The sequence below is a fragment of the Chelonia mydas genome, chromosome 9 (genome assembly GCF_015237465.2).
Source record: "Chelonia mydas isolate rCheMyd1 chromosome 9, rCheMyd1.pri.v2, whole genome shotgun sequence".
NCBI classification, from domain to species: domain Eukaryota; kingdom Metazoa; phylum Chordata; order Testudines; family Cheloniidae; genus Chelonia; species Chelonia mydas.
In genome coordinates this window covers 31,220,375-31,241,950 of record NC_057855.1, presented here as the reverse complement: position 1 = coordinate 31,241,950, position 21,576 = coordinate 31,220,375, and the positions used below count along the sequence as shown (strand labels likewise).

The window sequence follows — 21,576 nt, the reverse complement described above, 5'->3', positions numbered from 1 at the left end:
ATACTATGACGATTAACATACAAGCATTGGAGCAATTATAACCTGTGACAGAAGAAAAGAGATGGTAGGTAACTAGAGTGCTGATGGCAAAAACAGCAGGGGGTTTAGATAGGTTGAGTCTGGGAATTCCTACATTTGTGCAGATTGGCCCTGCAAAGGACTAAGAGGGGGAGGGACTATTTCTCTATCGCTATAGCAGTCACTAAATCATACTTAGCAGAATTATTCTGAACTGCCGTCTGTCTTGTAAACTCATGTTTAAGAGCAGAACATGGCTCAGAGATTACACTAGTTGCACAGTGAAACACTTCTCCTAGCCATGGAAATAACAGTACTCAGACTACTGGATCTCACAGCTGCATTCAACACATTTGCTCATGAGACACTACTGATTTCAGGGTGAAAGAAATGCTTGCAGCTGGCTCAGATATTTTTTTCACTGACTAATTTCTAAAGAGCCTAATAGAACTTCAGTCTCCAGCCTCTCCCCTGTGCAGTACCACCAGTTGCTGTATGCTATCCATCCAACACACCTGTAAAGCTGCCAAGCTGCCCCTCATGAGGCAGCACAGATGACACCCAGCTCTACATATCCTTCACCTTAAATGAAAACCACACCCTCCTTCAGTTGGCCTAGAGCCTGAATATATTAGAGCCTGGATGACAAGCACGTGGCTGAAACTAAGTCTGGGTAAGATGGAGGTGGAAACAGTTTGAGAAAGTAGCCAATACGATGTCCTCATTAGAAACTGAAGTTATCAGCCCCAGATTGTCAATAAGATACACAGCCTTTTATATTCCTGGACTCCTTATTGCCACTAGTTACTCAGACCATTAGAAACTCCATCATCTGTCTATGATATCATCTTCTAGCTAAAGTGAGATATTAAATCATGGTTTCATGCAGCACACAGTTCTTAGGACTGAAAATAGGGCTTTTAAGGCTATGTCTACAATACCGCAGTAAGTCAACTTAAGTTATGCAACTCCAGCTACGTGAATAACATAGCTGGAATCAACGTAGCTTAGATCAATGTACTGTGGTGTCTACACCATGTTGGGTCGACGGGAGGCACTCTCCGGTCAACTTACCTTACTCCTCTCGTTCCCTGTGGAGTACCAGGGTCGACCGGAGAGCGCTCTGCCATCAATTTAGCAGGTTTTCACTAGGCAGCATCAATCCCATGGTAGCATATACATAGCCTTAGATGCTCTAGCTTGCTGACAATACAGAAGCCCAACACAGGCTAGTGCTATGGGCACTCGACTGGCTCTTCAGTGACTACCAGATCAAAGTCCAACTCATAATATCCAAAGTCCTGAATTGAACAGGACTATATGAATGATTTTCTCTCTTTCTGAGGTGACAACCTGTTATTAATTAGGAATAATGAAATTGTCAGCAACAAGGTTTAGACTCAAAAGAACAGGGGACAAAACTCTGTGTGCCTCGCCCTTGGCTATGGATCTCCTTCCACAAGGATGACTGCAAATGTTAGCATGAAACCTGCCTATTCATTTCAGCAGAATGCCAATAATAAAACCCCTCTAAAGCGCAGTATATCTTCTTGTAAGCAAAGAGAAAGAATCAAGTGAAATAACTTATTGGCAATACATAATTTTTCTAAGATGCTAAGACACTACTGTGATGGGTTCAGTATGAATGTCTAGATAGTTGGATGAATGAGCAAAAAGTAAACAAGCAGTGTAAATTATATTTTTATTTTGTCCCACACTTTTAATAATCTAAGGCACTATTGGACCAAGTATCACACATAAGGAAAATTTAAAAAACAAAATGCATCTATATCTTGGATAGTGTCCCTTTAAAGTTGAACAGCTGCCTGTGGCACAATCAGATTCAGAGTTTGCTTTATCTGGGTCATTAACATGCAAAACACAAAGTATTTTTTCTCTGGCCCAGGTAGATGGTGATACAGGCCCTACAGCCTCATCACACCTTTATTCGCTGTACTTATTTAAATCCAGCTACTATAGCAAATATCAATAGCAATTTAACTGCTTCATATATTTTTAAAATCTTTTAATTAAATGTGAATGGACCTGATACACAGTCATTTATGCAGCAAGTGTAATCATATTTTATGCATTTGAAAATTTTGGATGCCTGCAATACACAAAAAGCACTTTATGAGTACTTGCATTACTGCATATTTCATTATAATTTAATTCTATATTATGCACAGACCAAAAATAGTTTCTACTCTGTAGCAATGCAAATTTCAATGAATAATCCACAAGGAATTTTAAAGGCTTAACCGTTTGTGACATACACTATTCTGCCTCTCTGGTAAAGAATCAACCATTGAATAAACCTCATCATGCATCTGATACCCACAACAGGCTGGAATCAGGAAACAATTGAAAGGTAAGATACAGCAGTCATTTCCATTAATGCACTGACGCTAAATTAGGGATGACCTGAGAAAAGCAACATTCGTTGTGCAGTGTTACCTAGTTGTGCAAATTCTGTTTATCGCTTAAGAGCTCAAATTCAGCAGCTGGGTCAATTTCCTGAACCAGGGCTGTCTTTACTCCTACATAAAGCACATCATTGACTACAATGGAAGCACAATTAGGCCCTTAGTAGTTAAGGACTTGATTGTGGCTTTCAGCTACTGGCTGTGTTGGACACTGGTAATGAGGGCTTGCACTGCAGCCAGAGCCCATGGAGGAATACTGGCTGAGTCGGCCAAGCTTTCTCCTGAGGCTCTGATGAATAATGAGCAGAGGTAAGATGAGGGATAGAGCAGGCACTCCTACCATATTGGGCCAGGGCTCTGGTACAGAGGAGCAGCAGAATGGGGACCTAGCTCTGCTTATCACTCTGTTTTGTGGCAGACCTCTGCATAAGAAAGCAAGAGGTAAGGAAGTTCCTTGTTCAAACAGACAGGGTGCATGTCTGGTCCTATAGGACAAATCCTATCTCACCTCTGTGGGCACAGGGACTGCATGGTTCCACTGTATGAGGGGACAGAATGAAGTGCTTGACAATCTGGTTACAAACAGGTTTGGATATGCAGAATATATACATAAGCATAATTATACTGAGCTTTACAGAACATTTTTGTAATTCTAAACACTAGTAGACAATTTTTTGAGAGCATCCCAAGTTATTTTGGTGTCTCTTGAATCATATAGTTGCTCTGCTTCCTGTTTAATAGAGGAACAAAATCTGGCTAAGGACTCTCTGAAAAGAAAAGAAGTCTCCACACAATGGGTTTTGTTGGCTGACTTGTGTTTTTTGTGTATATGTCTTAACCCAAGAGTCCCTAAAAGACATTACTGTACACTTGCCTAGATCCCCAGATTTTACAGGGAGCTGGTCTGTATTTTATAACTCCTGGCCTGCTGCTAAATACACACTGTTACTACCTGTTGATTAAGACCTAAGCTACTGTATTTTCCACATACTGCATGAAATAAAATTCACTTTTATGAATGTTACTTGTGCCTTTCAATAAATTCAATTGAAGCATGCAATCGTCATTTGTTACCCTATCAGACTGAATATAGTAGTAGTTCAAGTGGTAGAAATCCAAAATCTGTTTTGTAGATATTCTACTAGCAGCTGATTTGTAGATCGTGTTTCTCTTGTGAAATTGCTTATGTATATCTGCTGTATTTCACTCATCAGTGCTATCACCAAGTGATGTGCAAGCAGTAACGACTGAGGCTAGGAAAATACAAATTTTTAGATCACATCTGTATATATAAAAATGTAAAGTGTAAATTTATATGCCAAACCATGCCACCAGTATTTTAGTGAGTGTCTGTCTGGGCATAGCTCATCACTGGCAATGGGATGAAAAAACAATTAACACTAGTTCCTAAAGAGCTGAAATACACAGATAGGGCCAAGTTCATTCTGTGGTGTAATACCGTTTACTTCAGGGATGAATTTGGCCAAATTAGTCGCAGAAAAGTCTGCCTAATGTCACTATTTATGATATAATTAAAATTGCAGCTGTATTTTTCATTTGTAACCAGCAATAATAAAATACTGATTAAAACTTGTGAGACGAAGTTTCAGCCTCAGGATAAGTGTTTTGATCCACTATTTTAAAACAATCAAACAAACGAGAACCTTATCCATTTAAAATTAATCAATGTTAAAACAAATAATCTCTTTATTTTTGTTAACTCCTTTTTGTACTTGTACAACTAAAAAAACCCCCACTATTTATTTTAAAGTCCTGCAATATGGCAAGAAATTAGATCAGAAAACGCTCTATTTGCTTTTAGTATTTTGATGACAACAAGCCCCACAAATTTCTAATCAGCACAGATTATGATGTTCAAAAATCAGTCAGCACCTGGCCAGGAGCTTTAAAGAATGTTTCTTGAGAGCAATTTTAGCATGCACACCACGTGTTCCCAAAACATATTTACACGAAAAAACACAAAGGTTCAAGAGGAGTTATCTGCTCTACTGCATACATAATACACCCTTTAGAATGATTTATAAATACATATTTAACAGCTTAGCTCTTCCTTTCCATCAGGCATAACACTACATCTTAAAACAAGATGACCATAAACTCACCAGACCAGGATAGCTATTTCATTCTTTCATGCGATATGCATAGCCTAACATTCCATGTAAATGTTGTTTGCTCTTAGCAAAGTGATTCCAGGATTCTGAACACATAAAATTCAGTTATTATCTTCTTTTTAAAACAAACATCTATTATGCAAGGACATTATTTTACAATCTATTATTTTCCTGCCCCGCCCTCCCTTCACTAGCAAACCAATTATGAACTCTGGGGAAAACTTGTAAATGTCCTACTTCCCACATCCCTAGGATAAGTAAAGGTTCCATCTTACCAGCTTCTCCTCCACTGCTAAACTATAGGAGTGGATCCCCCTTTTTTAAAAGGAGGAAGATTGAGCTCCTCGTCTGGAAACTGGGGGACTCATACTGGCCCACTCTGGGCTGATGACTAAACCCACAAACTAATAATTTATTCCTATTCTCATCCAGTAATGAGAGAACACAGACTACTAGGTTTTGTGATATTGATGCTGCTATCAGAAGTAACAGTACGCGTGTGTTATTGCAACTGTAGTTAATGCAATTTTCTTTGTCTTTTACCATCTAATATGTGACATAAGCTTGTGCTCTTTATGTTTTAGGCTGTCAGTGACTTCAAAGGGCTTTGCATCTGGCAGTTAGAGTGTGCTGTGGGATGCTTTGATTCAACAATTTCTAAGAAGTGATAAATCATTAACATGTCCTTTGGCATTCTTGATAATAACCTTAATCTTGCTGAATTTCTTTACACTCGCATTCTTCTATAAGAATTCCACTATAATTTAGCATTAATAATTAAGTCCTTATTAGGAACCATTACCAACGCCTTGCTTAGGTAGTTGTGTAATTAGCAATATCACATGGTGACAACTGCAGCTATAAAAAAAAAGTGCCATCTGCAAGTGGTACTAGATATACAAAATATGCTGCATGCAAAGAGAAGCATTTTAAAATGTGCTAACTGAAGAGAACAGAGTGAAAGATAAACGTGCCGAGGAATTCTCAAACACTGTAGACATAACATTAGGTAACTTCTTGCACATGCAGTGCTGTAAATGAAATAATGAGACTTGCAAGAGATTCTGAGGCATGGCTGATTAAGTCCGTGTTATAAGCTTTCAGTATTGCTGTATCATACTTAAGTCTCCTGGGCGCTGTTAAGTATTGTGAGCCAACAAACTATAATTTCATGCTTGAGTGGACCAATACAAGCCTAGGCTGCTGCTTCTTTGTTTGTACAAACTGTACTATGCCCCAATAGTACAGTGAAAAGAAAAAAAAAAAAAATAATACAAACCACATGGGATGAAAACTTTGTTTCACATACCTAGAGTAAATGCTTGTCAGTAAATTCAGATGCCATCTGGATTACAGCCTCATCGATTGCCCATTGAAATCAATGGAAAGACTCCTGGATCAGCACCTTAAACTTCTTTATTTTGACTGCTATATCTACTGGAAACTGATGGAGAGCTGTACTGGGACTAAAAGGGAGAACTGGCAAGTATTTTGCTTTTTCTAAAGTGCCGATAATTTTAAATGTAGTAATTTTTCTTGTTGCCTTTTTCTCCATAAGAACATTTAGCATTGGGTCAATATAATTAATGTATCAGCTCTGTAGAAAACATGTCTATGAGAAGAATGGAGTGTGCTTTATACAGTCTTGTTACTGTAGGTGCCGAATCTCTCTTCTGTTTTAAATTTTAACTCTGTCCAAATCCAACATGCTACCATTGTGAATGGTGGCTTAAAACCACACAGCAATGTGAAAAGAAAAAGAAAATCAGAATCAGTGAGGGCCTGATTCTGCCAGGTGTGGAGTACCTCCTGTCAAGTGGTGTGTGCCCTTATTAGGAGCTGAGAGCAGCCATCACTCTGATCAATAACTTTCAGGACTGGGCCCCGAGTAAACCATCAGTGTGAGGTGTGGTTGGAATTTCTCAGCTCTGATATATCGCATAGAGGTTTTAAAACTGTGCAGACCATAAGTGGTTCACAAAGAACTTGGTGGTGGCCTAAAAAGAATGCCTTAATTCCAGCTGCTAAAACATGCTAAATGAAATTACAATTAGAGCGGGTCAGAAATTTCCAGATGGAAGGTTTTGCTGTTGGAAAATGTGGATTTGTTGATATTGAAACAGTCCATGGTTACGTGTTAGTTCAGAGAAAATTCCAGCAGAAACCAGGCAAAGTCTCATTGGGACAACCTGGCCTGGTATCCTGCCAGTTCATCAGATGGACTGCTGGGGAGTCCTGGCTCCCAGGTGGGCTGTCAGGAGTCCAGCTCCCAGAACTTCCAGTCTCCTGGTTCCTTGGAAATGCAGGCTCCCAGGGCCTCCGCAGCCTGGGAACCAAGGCTCCCTGGCTCCTCAAGCTGCCCAGCTCCCCTCCTGGGTAGCCTTGACAATTCTTCAAAGTGAAATTTCTATTTTAAAACAAAATTTTGGAATTCCCATTCTGTATGAAATTTTGAAATGTCATTTTTTGTTGTTTCTGTAGAATTTGTTTGGAAATTTTGGAATTTCCTGCAAAATGGCAATTCTGGTTGCTAGTCAGCTCTAATTAAAATATATTATATGCTTCCCTGATATTACTATAGTTACCACAAGAATGTTATGAAGCTGCTTATAGGAGAAGGTGGATCACACAGTTGTGATCTGAAGGGAAGGAGCCCATGAGACAACTGCTGTATTCAGAAGTGGTCCTTGTTTGAGAACACCTTATATAGCACCAATAGAAGATGCTCTAGCTCATGGGAATCATGTTGTTAAATAAAAATTCTAACTATTGGACATCATATTGTCTACTGCAGATTGTGGGTCAAATTCTGCCTTCAGTTACCAATGTGCAACTCCCTCTGAAATCAGTGGACATCCACAAGGATTTGAGGATAGTATTTGGCCATACCTGTCTCTTTAAGACGATAGAAAAAATTCAATAAATAACTTTAAAAGCTTATGTATTTTCTGACTCTTCTGTGAATCTCTTTTTAATACAAAAGCATGCCCAGATTTTAAGAATCCAATAATGATGACTCAATTGTCCTTTCCCACCTGTCCCATGTCTGCAACACTCATTGTTTACTTTGAACATTGATTTTCTTAAAATCCAATAAAGTTTTCCCCATATGTCCCTTTATTTATTCCTTCAAAGGCAGCAGCACTGCACACTACTATGAAGACTTTAGAGTTCAAGAAATTCACTATAATGGCTTTGCTAGTAGCAATGTAAAAGTCTTCAGTCTGACAACCCCTGCTTCAAGAATAACTTAATTTTGGTGGTATTTCATATAACCATAAAAGGATAGAAATTAGAGATGGAGCAGATCTAGTCCCTTCTCTTGCCAATGCAGGTTTGTTCTCTATAACATATTTTTTGCTATTTTAGTCAGTCCTGTTTTAAACGTACAAAACAATTGGGCTTCCAGTTTGCCATGGGAGAACATTCCACAGTTTATTAAATCTTTCTGTTAGGGGTGAGAGACTGACAGTAAGTCTGAATTTTTACTTTTTTTAACTTCATCTCATTACTTCTAGTTATATCCTCTTGTTCTAGTCTAGTCACTCCTCTCCTTCTTTGATTGGGAAAGCCTTCACTTTTTTATAGACTATTATGTCCTCCATTAGTTTTCATGAAATCACTAATTTTTAATCTGTCCTTTTAAATTTGTCACCACAACACCCTAATATTTTTTTCTTGTGTTTCTATGAACTTTCTTCACATTGGCAGTATCTTTCTGGGAATGAAACTCCCAAATTTCTTTTGTGATAAAGATGTTTACTCTTAATATTTTTCCAAAGGTGACTTTTTTAGTTTGAACAAAATCTATTTATCTGTTTCTGTATGTTGAAGATTTTTCTTTTTTGGCCACATGTCAGTAGCTGATCTGACTATGCTAGGCTTCATTCATGAATGTGGCATCCTAAATGTAGGGAAGTGGCTTGAACCAAACTGAAAAAGTTTCATGGTGTAATTAGGAATTGGTGAATTTTATTGGAGGCAGGACCTGGGCGGCTCTTCTAGCAATATTTCCTGGCTGAGCAAAAGTAGGAAGTACCAGAAGCCCTCAAGAAATCTCACTCTCCTGGGATTTCCAGTTTAAGTTTGCATACCCAAAAGGTTTAGATAAATATTCAAAAGTTATAATAGTTATGTGACCCTCTGAAAGTTTTGTTACTTCCTCCATTGTTGGTACTGTGACTATTACAAGAGCCAGAGGCTGCCAATGGATTTTCTGGCGGAGGGTGGGAAAGTCTTCTTTGGCACAGATAACATCAGATCTTTATAGTACTGCCCTCTCTAATATTAACTATCAAAGGTTAGGTTTTCAAAAAATCCTAAGTCATTTTGACTGGGCATTATGTGTAATATGTCTATGCCTATCCCAAAATATCACCTATTTCCACAGATTCAAGGAACTGAGAATGAATTCTAGATATCTTTACTGAATATTTTGTCTAATCAGTGGTGGTTTTGTGCTCAGATTTTTGTGGCTCTCCGTCCCTATTCAAGTACCTGGACAAAGGCCAGTCACTATAGAAAATGCACCAAATGTTACGGTGCAGGCACCAAAGACTTAATCTACTTTCTATCCATTGTACTCTGCAACCCAGCAGGGAATTCATCTGGAAATGTCAGCAACCCTCAGATTCTCAATAATGGCAAACTAATCATAATAAAAACACCACCATCTTCAGTTGGAACGCTAATACTGTTCATGCTCCTTACCTCTGCTTCCTTGTTTGCTAAGACTTTACAGTAAAGAGAGACAGACCTACAAGGAAGTAAGAATGATGGTTAGTTTGGACATCCAGAGAAGGAGAGAATGACCTTGACTCTAATGGCTTTTTTGAAGTCATGCTATTCTTCTCCATCCCTGCCTCCCCCGCACCCACCCTTTTTTCTAATTCTTACTATTACAGTGACTAGATAGTTGCAGGTTTTGGTAGCACTGAGAAGTCTTCTTGCAGCTTCCTCTTTGGGGTGCATTTGTATCTGTGAGGTGGCTATTAAGATATGGGGGGCGGGAGTTGGAGTTTTTATTGAGAAACTAACAGATGAGAAATCAAAATGAATTTTCTATATGCAACACACAGACAAACCAGAACAACTATATTAAGAAATACTGGTTTTAAACTATAAAGATAGAAAACACCCAGGGATAATACATTTAAACATGCCCTGTTGTCTCCTTATATCTACTATATTGATATGAGTGAAATGCTAGTATGGTCGGACACAGTATGACCAATGAAGAGCTACTGAATTTTTGGGCATGCTTTCCAAGCAATAACTGTGTACACTGCAATAGTAATATTACAGGGGACACACAATCTTATCTACATGAATCTTTCTTATGCTTTAAATTCTGACTCAGTCTGCAGACTGAAAACAAAGTTTAAAATAAATAATGTCCTCAGTTTTCATACATCACACTGAGGACAAACTAATTTGAAAAAACTTGTTATGCAGGAGAAACACCTTGACAGTTAAAAGTATGTCTCTTACAATGAAATACTGTTCCCCTCTCTTGTCTATGAGAATATCAGGATGCAAACAGATTGAGAACTGACATGTGAGCAATTTTGTAAATGAGAACTCGTCAACTTCATATTCAATGGAGAATTGTTTAAAAATTGTTTATCCCAAGTTTCCTTTTCCCAAATGGTGGACAAACAGAGGTCACTTATTATTCATGTTAATTATTAGCCATGTTTGTTTATTAAGTTAATTTGCAGGATCTCTACAGTCTTGTGTCCTTGAAAAGGGCCAGGAGATGGCCCCAAATCGGATGTACTGATTCTCTACACAACAACAGAGAACACTGAGTTTTCACTGTCAGCTTCTTAATTCAGATTGCATGTCCACAAAGAGGTTGTTTGAATGAATTCTGAAGCAAGTTCAGAGCAATTGCAATTGTTGCTATTAATACTATTGTTTCTGGGGGTCCTATGGAACCCAAAAGCTGACTCTGCAGATCCTGTATATGAGACAGCTCTATGATATACTTGGCCACTGCAACTGCTTAGTAGTCAAGGGGCCCTTACTCCTTGGTGATGACCACATAAAGCTTTACACAGTTGCTCTCCTTTTTCCTAGGGACAGTGCCTCCCTGACATCCATACAGAAGATGAGTTCTTTCTCGGTTGGTTGACAGCCAGCTAACGAGAAGACTGAAAATGGCTGACCATTCCAAAGACTATCTCACAGCTGGCAGCTCACTTACAGAGTTGGAACTGCTAACAAAGAAAGAAGAGGCGTTCCTCAACCCAAGGAGCTATCACTCTGAAAAGTAATCGCAGCAGTTATGAAGAGAAGGAGAAGGAAGCCCCACACTGATGGTGGCAGGAGCTCCCATTCAACCTCAGCTACAGTGACTGGCACTGGGAGAGGTCCCTCTCCTTTCCTACACCCTGCACCATTCAAGCTAAGAGAACAGACCATGTCTCTCTTGTTCCTACAGGGCTTCGCAGTCCTACGGCTATTGTAACTTTCAGTCTTTCTATGGCTCCAGAATGAGGGAGCGGGATAGAACAAGAATACTCAGTGGTGCTGCTCGAAGAGGCAAGGAACTAATTTACATGAGCTCCACAAGCAGCCAGCTGTCAGTTCTCTTTGCCAAGATCCAGCCAAACAGTAGGTGAGTGTTCCACTTTCACCTTGTACAACAGGCCAACCCAGTCTCTGAATACACCAGTCCACTGCGTGACTACCGCAAGCAGACTTCTGGGGCTTAAAGAGCTCCAATGGCCAGATTTCTTTGCAGCTGAATAGGTCCCTAAGTCAGTAACAAACTAATTCACCAGAATGATGTTATGTAGCAGTTTGCAGTTTTAAGTGCCATCTGCAAGGAGAGCTGAAGGCAAAATCCTGACCACTTGGGGTAATTAAAGATCTTCAGAGTCTTTTTGCTTAAGCAGAGGTGTTAGACCTCATATCCTGGTTTTCAGCCTGCCTGAAATTTTCTGTCTATCCATGTTTCTTATACTACACCCACCACTGGTATATGAGTACCTGAAACTTGTGTCAGCTGCATCTGGGTAAAGGGTTCTTTGCTTCCTTCCCTTAATTCCAACTTGCATGGCTGTGAAGTTGTCAGCTAGGTCAGTGGTGAGAGTGAGAGGATTATCTTTTAGTCCAGGTCACCATCACTCACTTGTTAAATTTTCAAACAAGCATCTTCATGCTTTCTTCCATGCTGCCCTTCATGCCTGAGATTTGCTTCATGGAAGCATCTGAAAAGCTACCTCCTTCTCCTTCAAATCCCTCCTTCAAACTCCTCTTTGCCATGATGCCACAAAAAAAACTTGACAATGGTTAGGCTGCTTATGAGCTCAGACCAGTGCCAATCACGCTGACCAATATTGGCTCATTGTTTCCTTTTACTCCCTTGTCAGTCTATATTCAGTTGTCTCTTGTTTTATACTCCATTGGTAAGCTCTCTGGGGTAGGGACCATCTGTTTCTGTGTTTGTACAGTGCCTAGCTCAATGGGTTCCTGGTCCCTGCCCGAGGCTCCTAGGTACTACTGAAATTCAAACAATAAATAATAATAAAGCAGTCTGGTGTCCTTCAGATTAAAAAGGTGCTGCATAAGTGAAAGATATCACCACTATCTAACTAAAAATGTTAGTAACTAGGATACCCCTCAATTTCCATTCAGAAGGAGAAAATTATATACACGTGACATTGCGATAGTAATTCCCCATCTCTTTCTAAGGCATCTGTTTCTGGCATGACAATGACAAGTCATCATATAGGGAAGGTTCAGCTGAAGATCATAAGATGATGAAATTCCCTTTGACTGTCAGTTCTTCCTCCTTTGGAATGCATAATATTGCCTTTGGTAAGCAAAAGAAAGGCTGTTCTGTGTTCTCACAATCAGACTTCTAATGACTTCCTATGAAGTAAAATGTACCTTTAGCCCATATACAAGCCATAGGGAGGGATAAAAAAGAAAACAGTCTACTAAATTAAACAGAATAAACTTTGAAAGCCTTTAAAATCAATGCAATTCCTCTTAGCTGATTCAAGGGGAGAGGGAAGACTATAAATATCTTTCCTTTAGACTCTGAAAGGAATACATCAGAATGGTGAATAATTTCAGAAATACTCAGGTAAGCTTTTCCATGAAAAGTTGATTTATTCAATCACAGTGCTCCTATATCTATTCCTGAACACAGCTTCCTTTGGCCTAATAGGGAATTTGGCCCCTCAAATTCAACAGATATCTGTAAAGGAAGAGAGAGTGGCTCCTCCTCCTTCAATGCAGTATGTGTAAAAGAAACTCAGAAGAGAAGGCACTTAAACCAGGCCCTGAAAGGAATTTATGACTAATTTCCATTGAAATCATTAGAGTTATCTCAAGGAAGAGATGGGCCTATCATTGTATCACCACAATCCCAGCATTCCCTACTCCACCAACACACATCATCTCAGGCTCTTGCATATATTTTGTAATTATCTTCCTGTTGCAAATGCTCACTTGTCGCTTCCCCTCCACGACACTAGAGGCAGGAATAGCGGCTGCTCTGCTCTCTGTTGTCCAATGTGGGAATGCCACATCAGGTTCAGCCTCATCCCTACACCTTTGGCAGGAAACAATCAGTCAGTCCTGGTTGTAGGCTGAGCCTGAGAAGAAGCCCATTACACACAGTGTTTATTAAGTAATAAAAACAAACTTATTATGCATCCCTTGCCTTTGGTCTTCCTCCTCTTTCCCTTTTTATTGGCTTCACTCCATTTCTTCTAAGGAGTCTCAGTGCATCTTTTCCTCTGCCTTGCAGTATCTGTTGTTCCTCAGTCTAACTTTTAATGTGTTATGTTGAAGAGAGAGCTCATCCATTAAAAGTACAGAGTCAGCACTGTATTAATATATTAACATGTATTATGTTCTCTCTCTTTTCTTCCCCTTTAAAATACTCCATTCTTCCCCCTCAACCATTCCTTCATCTTCACCATCACTGTGTCCTACTCATTATGTATTGGGTTACAGACAGTGAGAAGCCAGTAGTCTTCTTTCAGAATGACGCCACAGAATGGGTAGTGAGGGCCATTGTGGGCACAGCAAGAGCAAAATGACCTAAGTTGGGGAAATGGCAGTTACCCGAACACAAAAAAAGAGAAGGAAATTTTAGTGGACAAAGAATCTGGTACAAGATTGTTTAACCCAAATTGGTTGGTTAAGTTGTATGTATTCCCAATAGTAATTGAAAAACAGGGAAAGGTTCTTTGTGAGTCACTACTCTAAAATGTTATCATTCTTTGGGCTAGATTGTGACTTGCACTATATACCTCCGTAGTGGGGAAAGAACTCCCTTTCACTGCTACACAAGCTACCGAGACCTGAAGTAAGTGGATGCAGCATGCCTGCATACTACCTCTCTGAAGCAAATGGTTGAGAAGGGGTGGGGAATGGGTGGAGCCTGTGGTAGTTGGGGAGCTGAAGTGGGTACAAGATAGCAGCAGATTACTATCACCCTGGAGCAAGAAGAGACAAGGATGGTTCCTTGAGTCACAGTTCCTTTCCTGGTATGCTCATGCAGTGAACACCTTCACTCCAACCTTTCTGTGGGCCGAGTCCTCATGTGCTAATGACCCAAAATGGAAAGAATCAAAAATTCCACTTGCGCTTTTATTTTTTAGTTAAATCTCACTATATTCAATACAAATACACTGTCTGCCCTTGAAAGAAACTGAAACAACCATACTATACCGTGTACATCACAGTGCTGGGACATTAATTCTATTACCTCAATAAATATTCTTGAAATATTTAGTATTTCCTCCACACACACTTTTCTTTCCCATCAGCTTTTAGTATTATATTACAGCTCAAAATGGTGATACACTCCAAGCTATAGAAACATGAACACAGAGACAGACATTTAGCCACATTAACATACCAAATGTTTTATCGTGTTCTGTACTTACCGCAACATTGAAATGAAAAACTCAATGGGAGTATCCAGATTCTCAAATTATTTCTTCTTAATTTTCACTGTTCTGATGTTAATGTTCCTTCATCTTAGTGTTAGAGAGAGATGTATTTTTCTTAGATATCTAGGACTAGATCCAATGCCAATTAAAGCAAATGAAAAGACCCGTATTGATTCGAACTAGCTTTGGATTAGGCCCCCAGTGGCTGAATTTACAATGTTGTCCCTAAAACATTCTCCAAGTCAATGTAGGAAATCTTTTAGAATGACAGCAAGAAATAAGGCAACCTTTGATTGCTGCAATTGTGCCTCTTTGCACGAAATAAACAGACATTAGAGATGTTATTACCAGTGTTGGTGCCTTAGAGCAAATGTCAGGCCACAGAAATGTCACAGGCATGGACTCTTCCTAAGTGTGTAACCAGATAGATGATTACTTTTCAGCACCTTTTCTTTGAAGGCTTTATCATAATCTATTGTGCAATCCTGTACTAAGTATAAATACTGCACTACATGACAATTGTATTAATTTCATCTTTTAAATTCAGCAGCACAACTTCATAACATTGCTAAGAGAAGGACACAGATATTGAAGAAAAGTTTGCTTGGATAATTTGTCTCTCTCTAAGGAATAGGAACATATCTGAGAAGCAGAATAGTGACTCACACTGCAGAAAAGCTCAGAACTGTCAGTCCAAACATTAGTGGGTTGAACCATCCTTCTCCTTAGGGATTTGAACATAAGTCTTCAGCATAAATAAAGCGTAAAAGTCATATTTTTTAAAATGAAAATACACCTGTAGGATAATGGCAGGGCTGCAGTATTTGAAAATGAGAACACTGGAGAAAGATTATTACCAGACTAGAAGACAGATTGCTACTTAAGATGTAAATTTGCTTTCGTTTTGAGAATCTCTTCAAAAATCACTTAGAAATTTAATGTTTTCTTGAAATAAAAACACCTTGGAAGTCAAACTTTCTAAACTGAGCAGGAAGAAAGGGCTATTGTTCTGAATTGGAGATCTACATGGTTTCTTCCTTTGGGATTTCTATATTCTGCAGGGGATCCCCAAAAAGATAATGGTGAAGGGGCTTGCTTTGCCACTTCACAGCAACCTGGATCATAGATTCAGCTAACCCCTCTCCTCTCCCACCATTTTTTCCTTCTGTTTCTCTCCACTATTCCCTTCCTTTTTTCACTGACCTTGTCCTTGTTTCTCCTAAAGTCCACCTTTCCCCTAGCCCTTTACTTCCCTTTGGTCTATCTTCTGCTCTTTTTACATTGGTTCTTGCTTTCTTCCCCTTCTATCCCTACCCTATTTCCCCTTTATTTTGTCTTCCTAGCTCCCTCTTTATTTTCTTTTCCTTCTCTCATTCACTCATCCCTCTTCACTTTCCTTTCTTTTCCCATTCTCTCTCCCTTTTTCTTAACCGTCTCCTTTTCTGCCCGGTTCTCCCCTTCCTACTGATATACAGGCTCTTCTTTCTGAAGGAGTGGGATCAGTGTGTATCTAAAGCAAGCAATGATGGCATTCAGTATTATTTTTTACACACATTCTTCCCCTTTGTAGTGCATTGTGCATGCCATTTTCCACTGTGCTTGGAAAGTATAAAACTGTGAACTTAAGCCTGTTCTAGTGAAACATTTTAATTCTAACTTCTTGGTCCTTAGAACTGCCTGGATAGATAAACTAGGGGCCATATATTTATATTTCTTACCAAAAGAGATTTCTTACCAAATTGTCTTGCCTATTGGAAGACTTTTTGAGGGATAATGTCACTGGAGTTCTAATAAGAAGCTGCATTGCTATGGAGTAACATTTTATCAGTTGTAATACGTTCTCATCCAAGTTTGCTTGTGCTCAGAAAAACATACAAGAAATTTATGGCATGAGTGTTGCTCTGTGCTCCAGTATGGTGCAGCATGATGGAACAGCAGGAGTTTGGCTAGGCAGCACTGAGGTTGTTGCCAAATTAGTGCCTGATCCTGTATCCATGGAAGCCAACAGAATGACTCCTGTTATCTTCACTGCATTGATACCTGCTCTGTAACATTGATTCTCTACTGTCTTGCTTCACGAGGTCTCACTGAGACGTGTGCAAAATGCATGTAAAACGGATACGAAACCAGCATGATAGCCTGTTACAGCCAATTTACACAGGTGTTGGTAAGGATACAAGGTACATGGCTGTGGAGAAGGCTCTGTGGGCTCCAGTGTGGCTTTTAGAAGCAGCCTGTGTGGAGGCAAGGTGGCCCTGCTCTGCTCCACCAGGTGCACCAGCAACCATTGTTTCTCCAGAAGGCTCAGTGCTTCAGGGAGCCCCCCCAGTACCCAGAGGATGTGCCCACTGCTCCCTCTCCCCCCACATGGGGTGTGGAATATACACTTCTGGATGCCTGTTGGGGAGGTATGACCAGGGCCAGTGCGTCATCCCTTCTGCACCTTCTCTTTAGTGGCTACTGAACCAAGATGTACAAGCAGACAGTAGCCTCTGTGCCCAGGGGACGGTGATTGTGGCTGGGCCTTGTGCAGGAAGACTCAAGGGAGACTTCATGGGCCCTTGCTCACTTGCATGTGGGCCATCCACAATCAGGCTTTATATGGTCTTAAATGTCTCACTTTCCTGACCAGTGAATTCACTCCCAAGTTGGAACAACATTGTAACTGGCTCGTTCCTGCACACGTTTTATATCCCAGATTTAGACAAGATTAATTTATTTTAATACATTGATGAAACTTTGATGTGTGCAAGTGTTCCCAGCCTGATTCGCTCTCCCTCCCTATCACCTCATTTAGGAATATGCTACAACTGGACTTGCATATTTCAATATTGTATTTGAAATCCCATTCATTATTTCTTCTCCTTACAATGGCTGTGATTTCATTTCACTTTTTTTTTTTTTTTTTAAAGAGTGATATTTGGACTCTGATTCGGATCACATTGGAAATGCTTAATGAAGCTAATGTCCATGGTTTACAAAAATAAAAGGATACTTATGATCAAATCCATACCATATTCTGAACAGCCACGCACTCTCAGCCTTGGTTGTGTTCTTATCCGCAGTAGTCGCTCTCTGCAAAATAAATACATATATAAAATCAAAAGAGTTTTTGAAACATAAATAAAACAAAGTTTTGATATTAAAAATACTTGTCAAACCAAATTACATTTACCTGCATTTTTTTTATTAAAAAAACCCAACCCTCTTTGGCCCAGATTTCATCTCAGTATGTGAATCTGTTCATGGACAAATTAGATCATCAGCACATTTCTCTTTGCTGTGCTGGTACTCGAATGGAATAATTCAGCATTTACATTTATTAACGATTCCAATTTTATTAAGCAGCTGAGAAGCACTATATTCTGAGATCAATAAAAACGATATTTCTGTTAAATTGCTGTAGTGGGATTATTTCAGTTTACTCCTGTCAAGTTCAGATGGTATTTGTTTATGGCTTACAAAAAGGTCATTCCAAAGGGAGCATAATATTCTAATAATTATGACACTAGTTTCCTTTCTATTTTTCCTCTTTGCTTTATAAGAAAAACAAATAAAAATGTACACAAAAACTATACCACCACTGGGGACTACAGGTAGTTTTCAGTATTTTCCTGCACTGATTCCAAACATTGGTCCCCATTCTGCAAGCTGACTTCAGCTGGATTCTGCATGGGCACAGGGGTCTGCCTCCCACAGAACAGCTTGCAGAATCATGGTCACAGTCTGGAATTATATGTTTGCAACCTCCTCATATACTAGATGGGTAATTAGTTACGCTCTGGGTGTTATGTGAAAAATAGCATAAGAATTAACAACAGGATGGGAATAGAAATGGGAATGGGCATTCCAAATAGCACACTCCATTACAATTTTATTCCTCTTTGGCTTTAAGTTTGAGGTACGTATTTTTTTTTAAAAGCTTCATTCTCCATGGAATGCTTAATGGGAAAATTTTACTTTGCATTTTTCAGTTCAATTGGTCTCATTATTTCTCCATTTTAAGCTAATAATACAAACATTCTTGTCCCTTATACACACCATGATGCAGGTAAGGTTCACAATAATAGGCTGCCCACTGCTAAGGCCTGATCCAAACCCTACAGAAAGGAATCTTTACATTGATTTAATTGGGCTTTGGATAATACCCTATAGGGTATGGCTACTCTGCAGCTGGGAGCAAGTCTCTCAACGCAAGCAGACAGACTTGCGCTAGCAGGGCTTGAGCGAACACACTAAAAATAGCAATGTGGATGTTCTAGCTTTGGTGGAAGCTTGAGTTTGACTCCCGAGGTTTCATATCAGCAAAACTCCCAAGGAGGTCAGTGGTAGTTTTGTCAACACTAGAATTGCAGGATTGAGCATGATAAACTTACACCTGTAGCACATGGACCAAATATTATTCCTGGGAGCTGATTCAGCTCCATCGAGTTGAGTGGAAGGATTCAGTTTTAACTTGTGTGGCTTCCGCTCATGCCATAAAATCCTTTTGGTATAGGGAGGTCTCATAGACAATGATGATGGCCTGGGGAATTCATGGTAGCCCAGATCCTGCAGGAACGATACCATCAAGGGATGGCGGAGAGGCAGCAGGGGCTGTGGATGCTCCTGGCCTCTGGCAGCTCCTCAGGGATCTGCAGGTTTAAAGTCTGAACCTACAGCTTTTCCTGCAGGGCTGGCTAGTGGCAGTGGGGGGCACACTATGCCAGCAGTCTGATGGAAAAATATGAGGATCTCTGTGAACTGAAATTGGCATTACTTCCAGCCCCTACACAGGAATAACCTATGTATTTTCAAAAAGTCACTTGCAGTTTCCCAGCAGGCCTGCACGAGAGGCTAGTAGGAAGAATGAAAGTGTAAGGACACTTTCCTTCCCAGGAGCTAAAGAAATAATAGACAGTTAAACACATCTCTTTTTACTGAACTTTAGTTAGTGAGTGAGCTATTCTAGCTATACAGTAAGCTGCTTGAACTTCCCATGAGACCTATAACACGCCTACAGCATTCTTCCAAAAATATTTCCAGAAAATACATTCCTTTTGTGTAGCCTCTGTGGAGATGCACCTAATGGGATAGCGGAGAGACAAATCAGCTGAAAAAAAGCTTTTATCAACCATCTTGGTTTTGTGAGGAAATTAATTAGATCCTTGTTAAAAAAAACCTGCAAAAAAAAGCTTTGTCTTTTTTGTAACAGACTGTAGCTTAATGACTATTTATCCTTCACGCCTGGTCATCAGAATTAGCTTTTTGTGCTTATATTCGAATTGTGTAGGATATGCAGTGGACTGACTGCATTCATTTATTTCTACACATTATTGATGGCCTTTCAGAACTGAGTTATGAAAGCCCATCAATAAATGAGTGGAAATAAATGAGCTAACCTATTGTACGTTCTGTTTATGCAAGAGGGTTTGATGATAAATGCACCTGAGAAAAGACAGAACTAGGGAAGTAAAAAAGAAACTGATGGGGAGACCCCTAATGTGGATGGTGTACAGATCAGGGCTCTGTGAAGTCCAGGTGGGGATTATAGACACAATCTGCCAAGAGCTGCTATTTTGAAACACAGCTTCCTGTATCTCCTCCTGACAGCGAACGTGATAAGCCACAAAGGGAGTATCTGACCAGGATGAACTTGGGGTTATTTTTCTCCTTATGGACAATGAGATTTTCTTAAGCTTCAGAAATTGGATCACTCTGCTTGCCCCAGGGGGAAATATGCATCACTGTTAAGAAAAGCTAGTGATCTGTGGGCAATATTTAATTAGTGTGGCTCCAGCATGCAACAGTAATGCAGTAAAACTACTCAGCCCGTGTTTCTGGTGGTCTTGAATCTAAAATTTGTGTGCCCTACTGTCCTGGGTTCAATAGTAATGTCTGTCTTTCCCAATAACTACACTAATATCCTCAGCAAATAATTACTCTTCCCACTACCACGTCCAGGATATAACATGCCTTCTATCTACTGGAAGATACAATAAAATGGGCTTGTACTAGAAGTAGGATTATAGTAAAATGTTTCTCCAGAGTCAGGACAGGCTCATCATTAGCAGCATGGTTTCTGAGCTTTGAGGAGCATAGTGCTTATCTGAACCCAGAAAGTAACCACAAATAAAATAATTGGAGGGGAAGTTAAGGTTGCAGACATATTGGTATTTAGGGTGGGTAATACATAGAAACGCTAAGGTACAGCAATGTTACCTATTTACTCTTTAGATTGCCTCAGAGCTTTAGTTTAACCCACAGTGGGCCAAATCCTTGTCTGCTGTACTATGGCTGAATAGATAGATGGGCTTTGTATAGGGGATCTTGTGTCAGGAAGAGGGGCTGGAATTATTTCCACCAGACCGCAGAGCTGCTCACCTACTGAAGCCCAAGAACTGCAATAGCACCATCAGCACTTGCATCCCATTGTGCAAAGAAGGGTGAATGACCACTGGGTCTGCATAGTCATGGGCCCATTGGCTTTGATCCTTCCACAGCCCAGTCCCCATCTCCAGTCATACTGAAGAGGCCAGACCCACAACTGGTGTAACTCTATTGAAGGTAATGCAATTACCCTGATTTACACCAACTGAGAAACTGGTATACAACAGACTGTGTGTGTGTGGGGTGGGGGTGGTATTTGTAAGGATTAAGTTTGTAGAAAAACAAACAAATACAACATAATGAAAGCCGAAAAAGAAAAAAAAGTAACTCTAGTCAAAAGACAAGTTAGCTTCTCTCTCTCCTCCCTCATGCAATCAGAGGTTTCTCTGCACCTCATCTTGTGTGATAGCTACAAGAACCAGCCAGGCAAAGCTCAAAACAGTTTGATAACACCTGGGATTGACAATAAAGTGTGTTAGATAACAGGCTGATGACACAAGATACTGTTATCCAAACACCTTCTCTAACATTGTCTGTGTCATTAGCCTGTTATCTCAGGTGTTTGATGGAGAGGGGGGATGGGGACATGCCCCTGCTCTTCCCCCAGCTCTGTTGGAGTAACTAGATCCTACTAGTAGAGACAGAGAGCAGTCCATTGCTTCTCAAATGAGAACAGGGACTACAGCTGAGAAGGACACAAATGGGAAGGTT

The 21,576-nt window shown here is 39.9% G+C and overlaps 1 protein-coding gene across 1 annotated transcript in view; it reads right to left on the bottom strand.

The window, feature by feature from the left end:
- The window catches only part of SLC9A9 (solute carrier family 9 member A9), a 310,159-nt gene that overhangs the window by 53,717 nt on the left and 234,866 nt on the right, over positions 1 to 21,576 (bottom strand). The window contains exon 14 of the mRNA XM_037908590.2: positions 17,492 to 17,571. Within this exon, the coding sequence (XP_037764518.1) occupies positions 17,492 to 17,571 (80 nt within the window). The remainder of the gene's footprint in view (positions 1 to 17,491; positions 17,572 to 21,576) is intronic.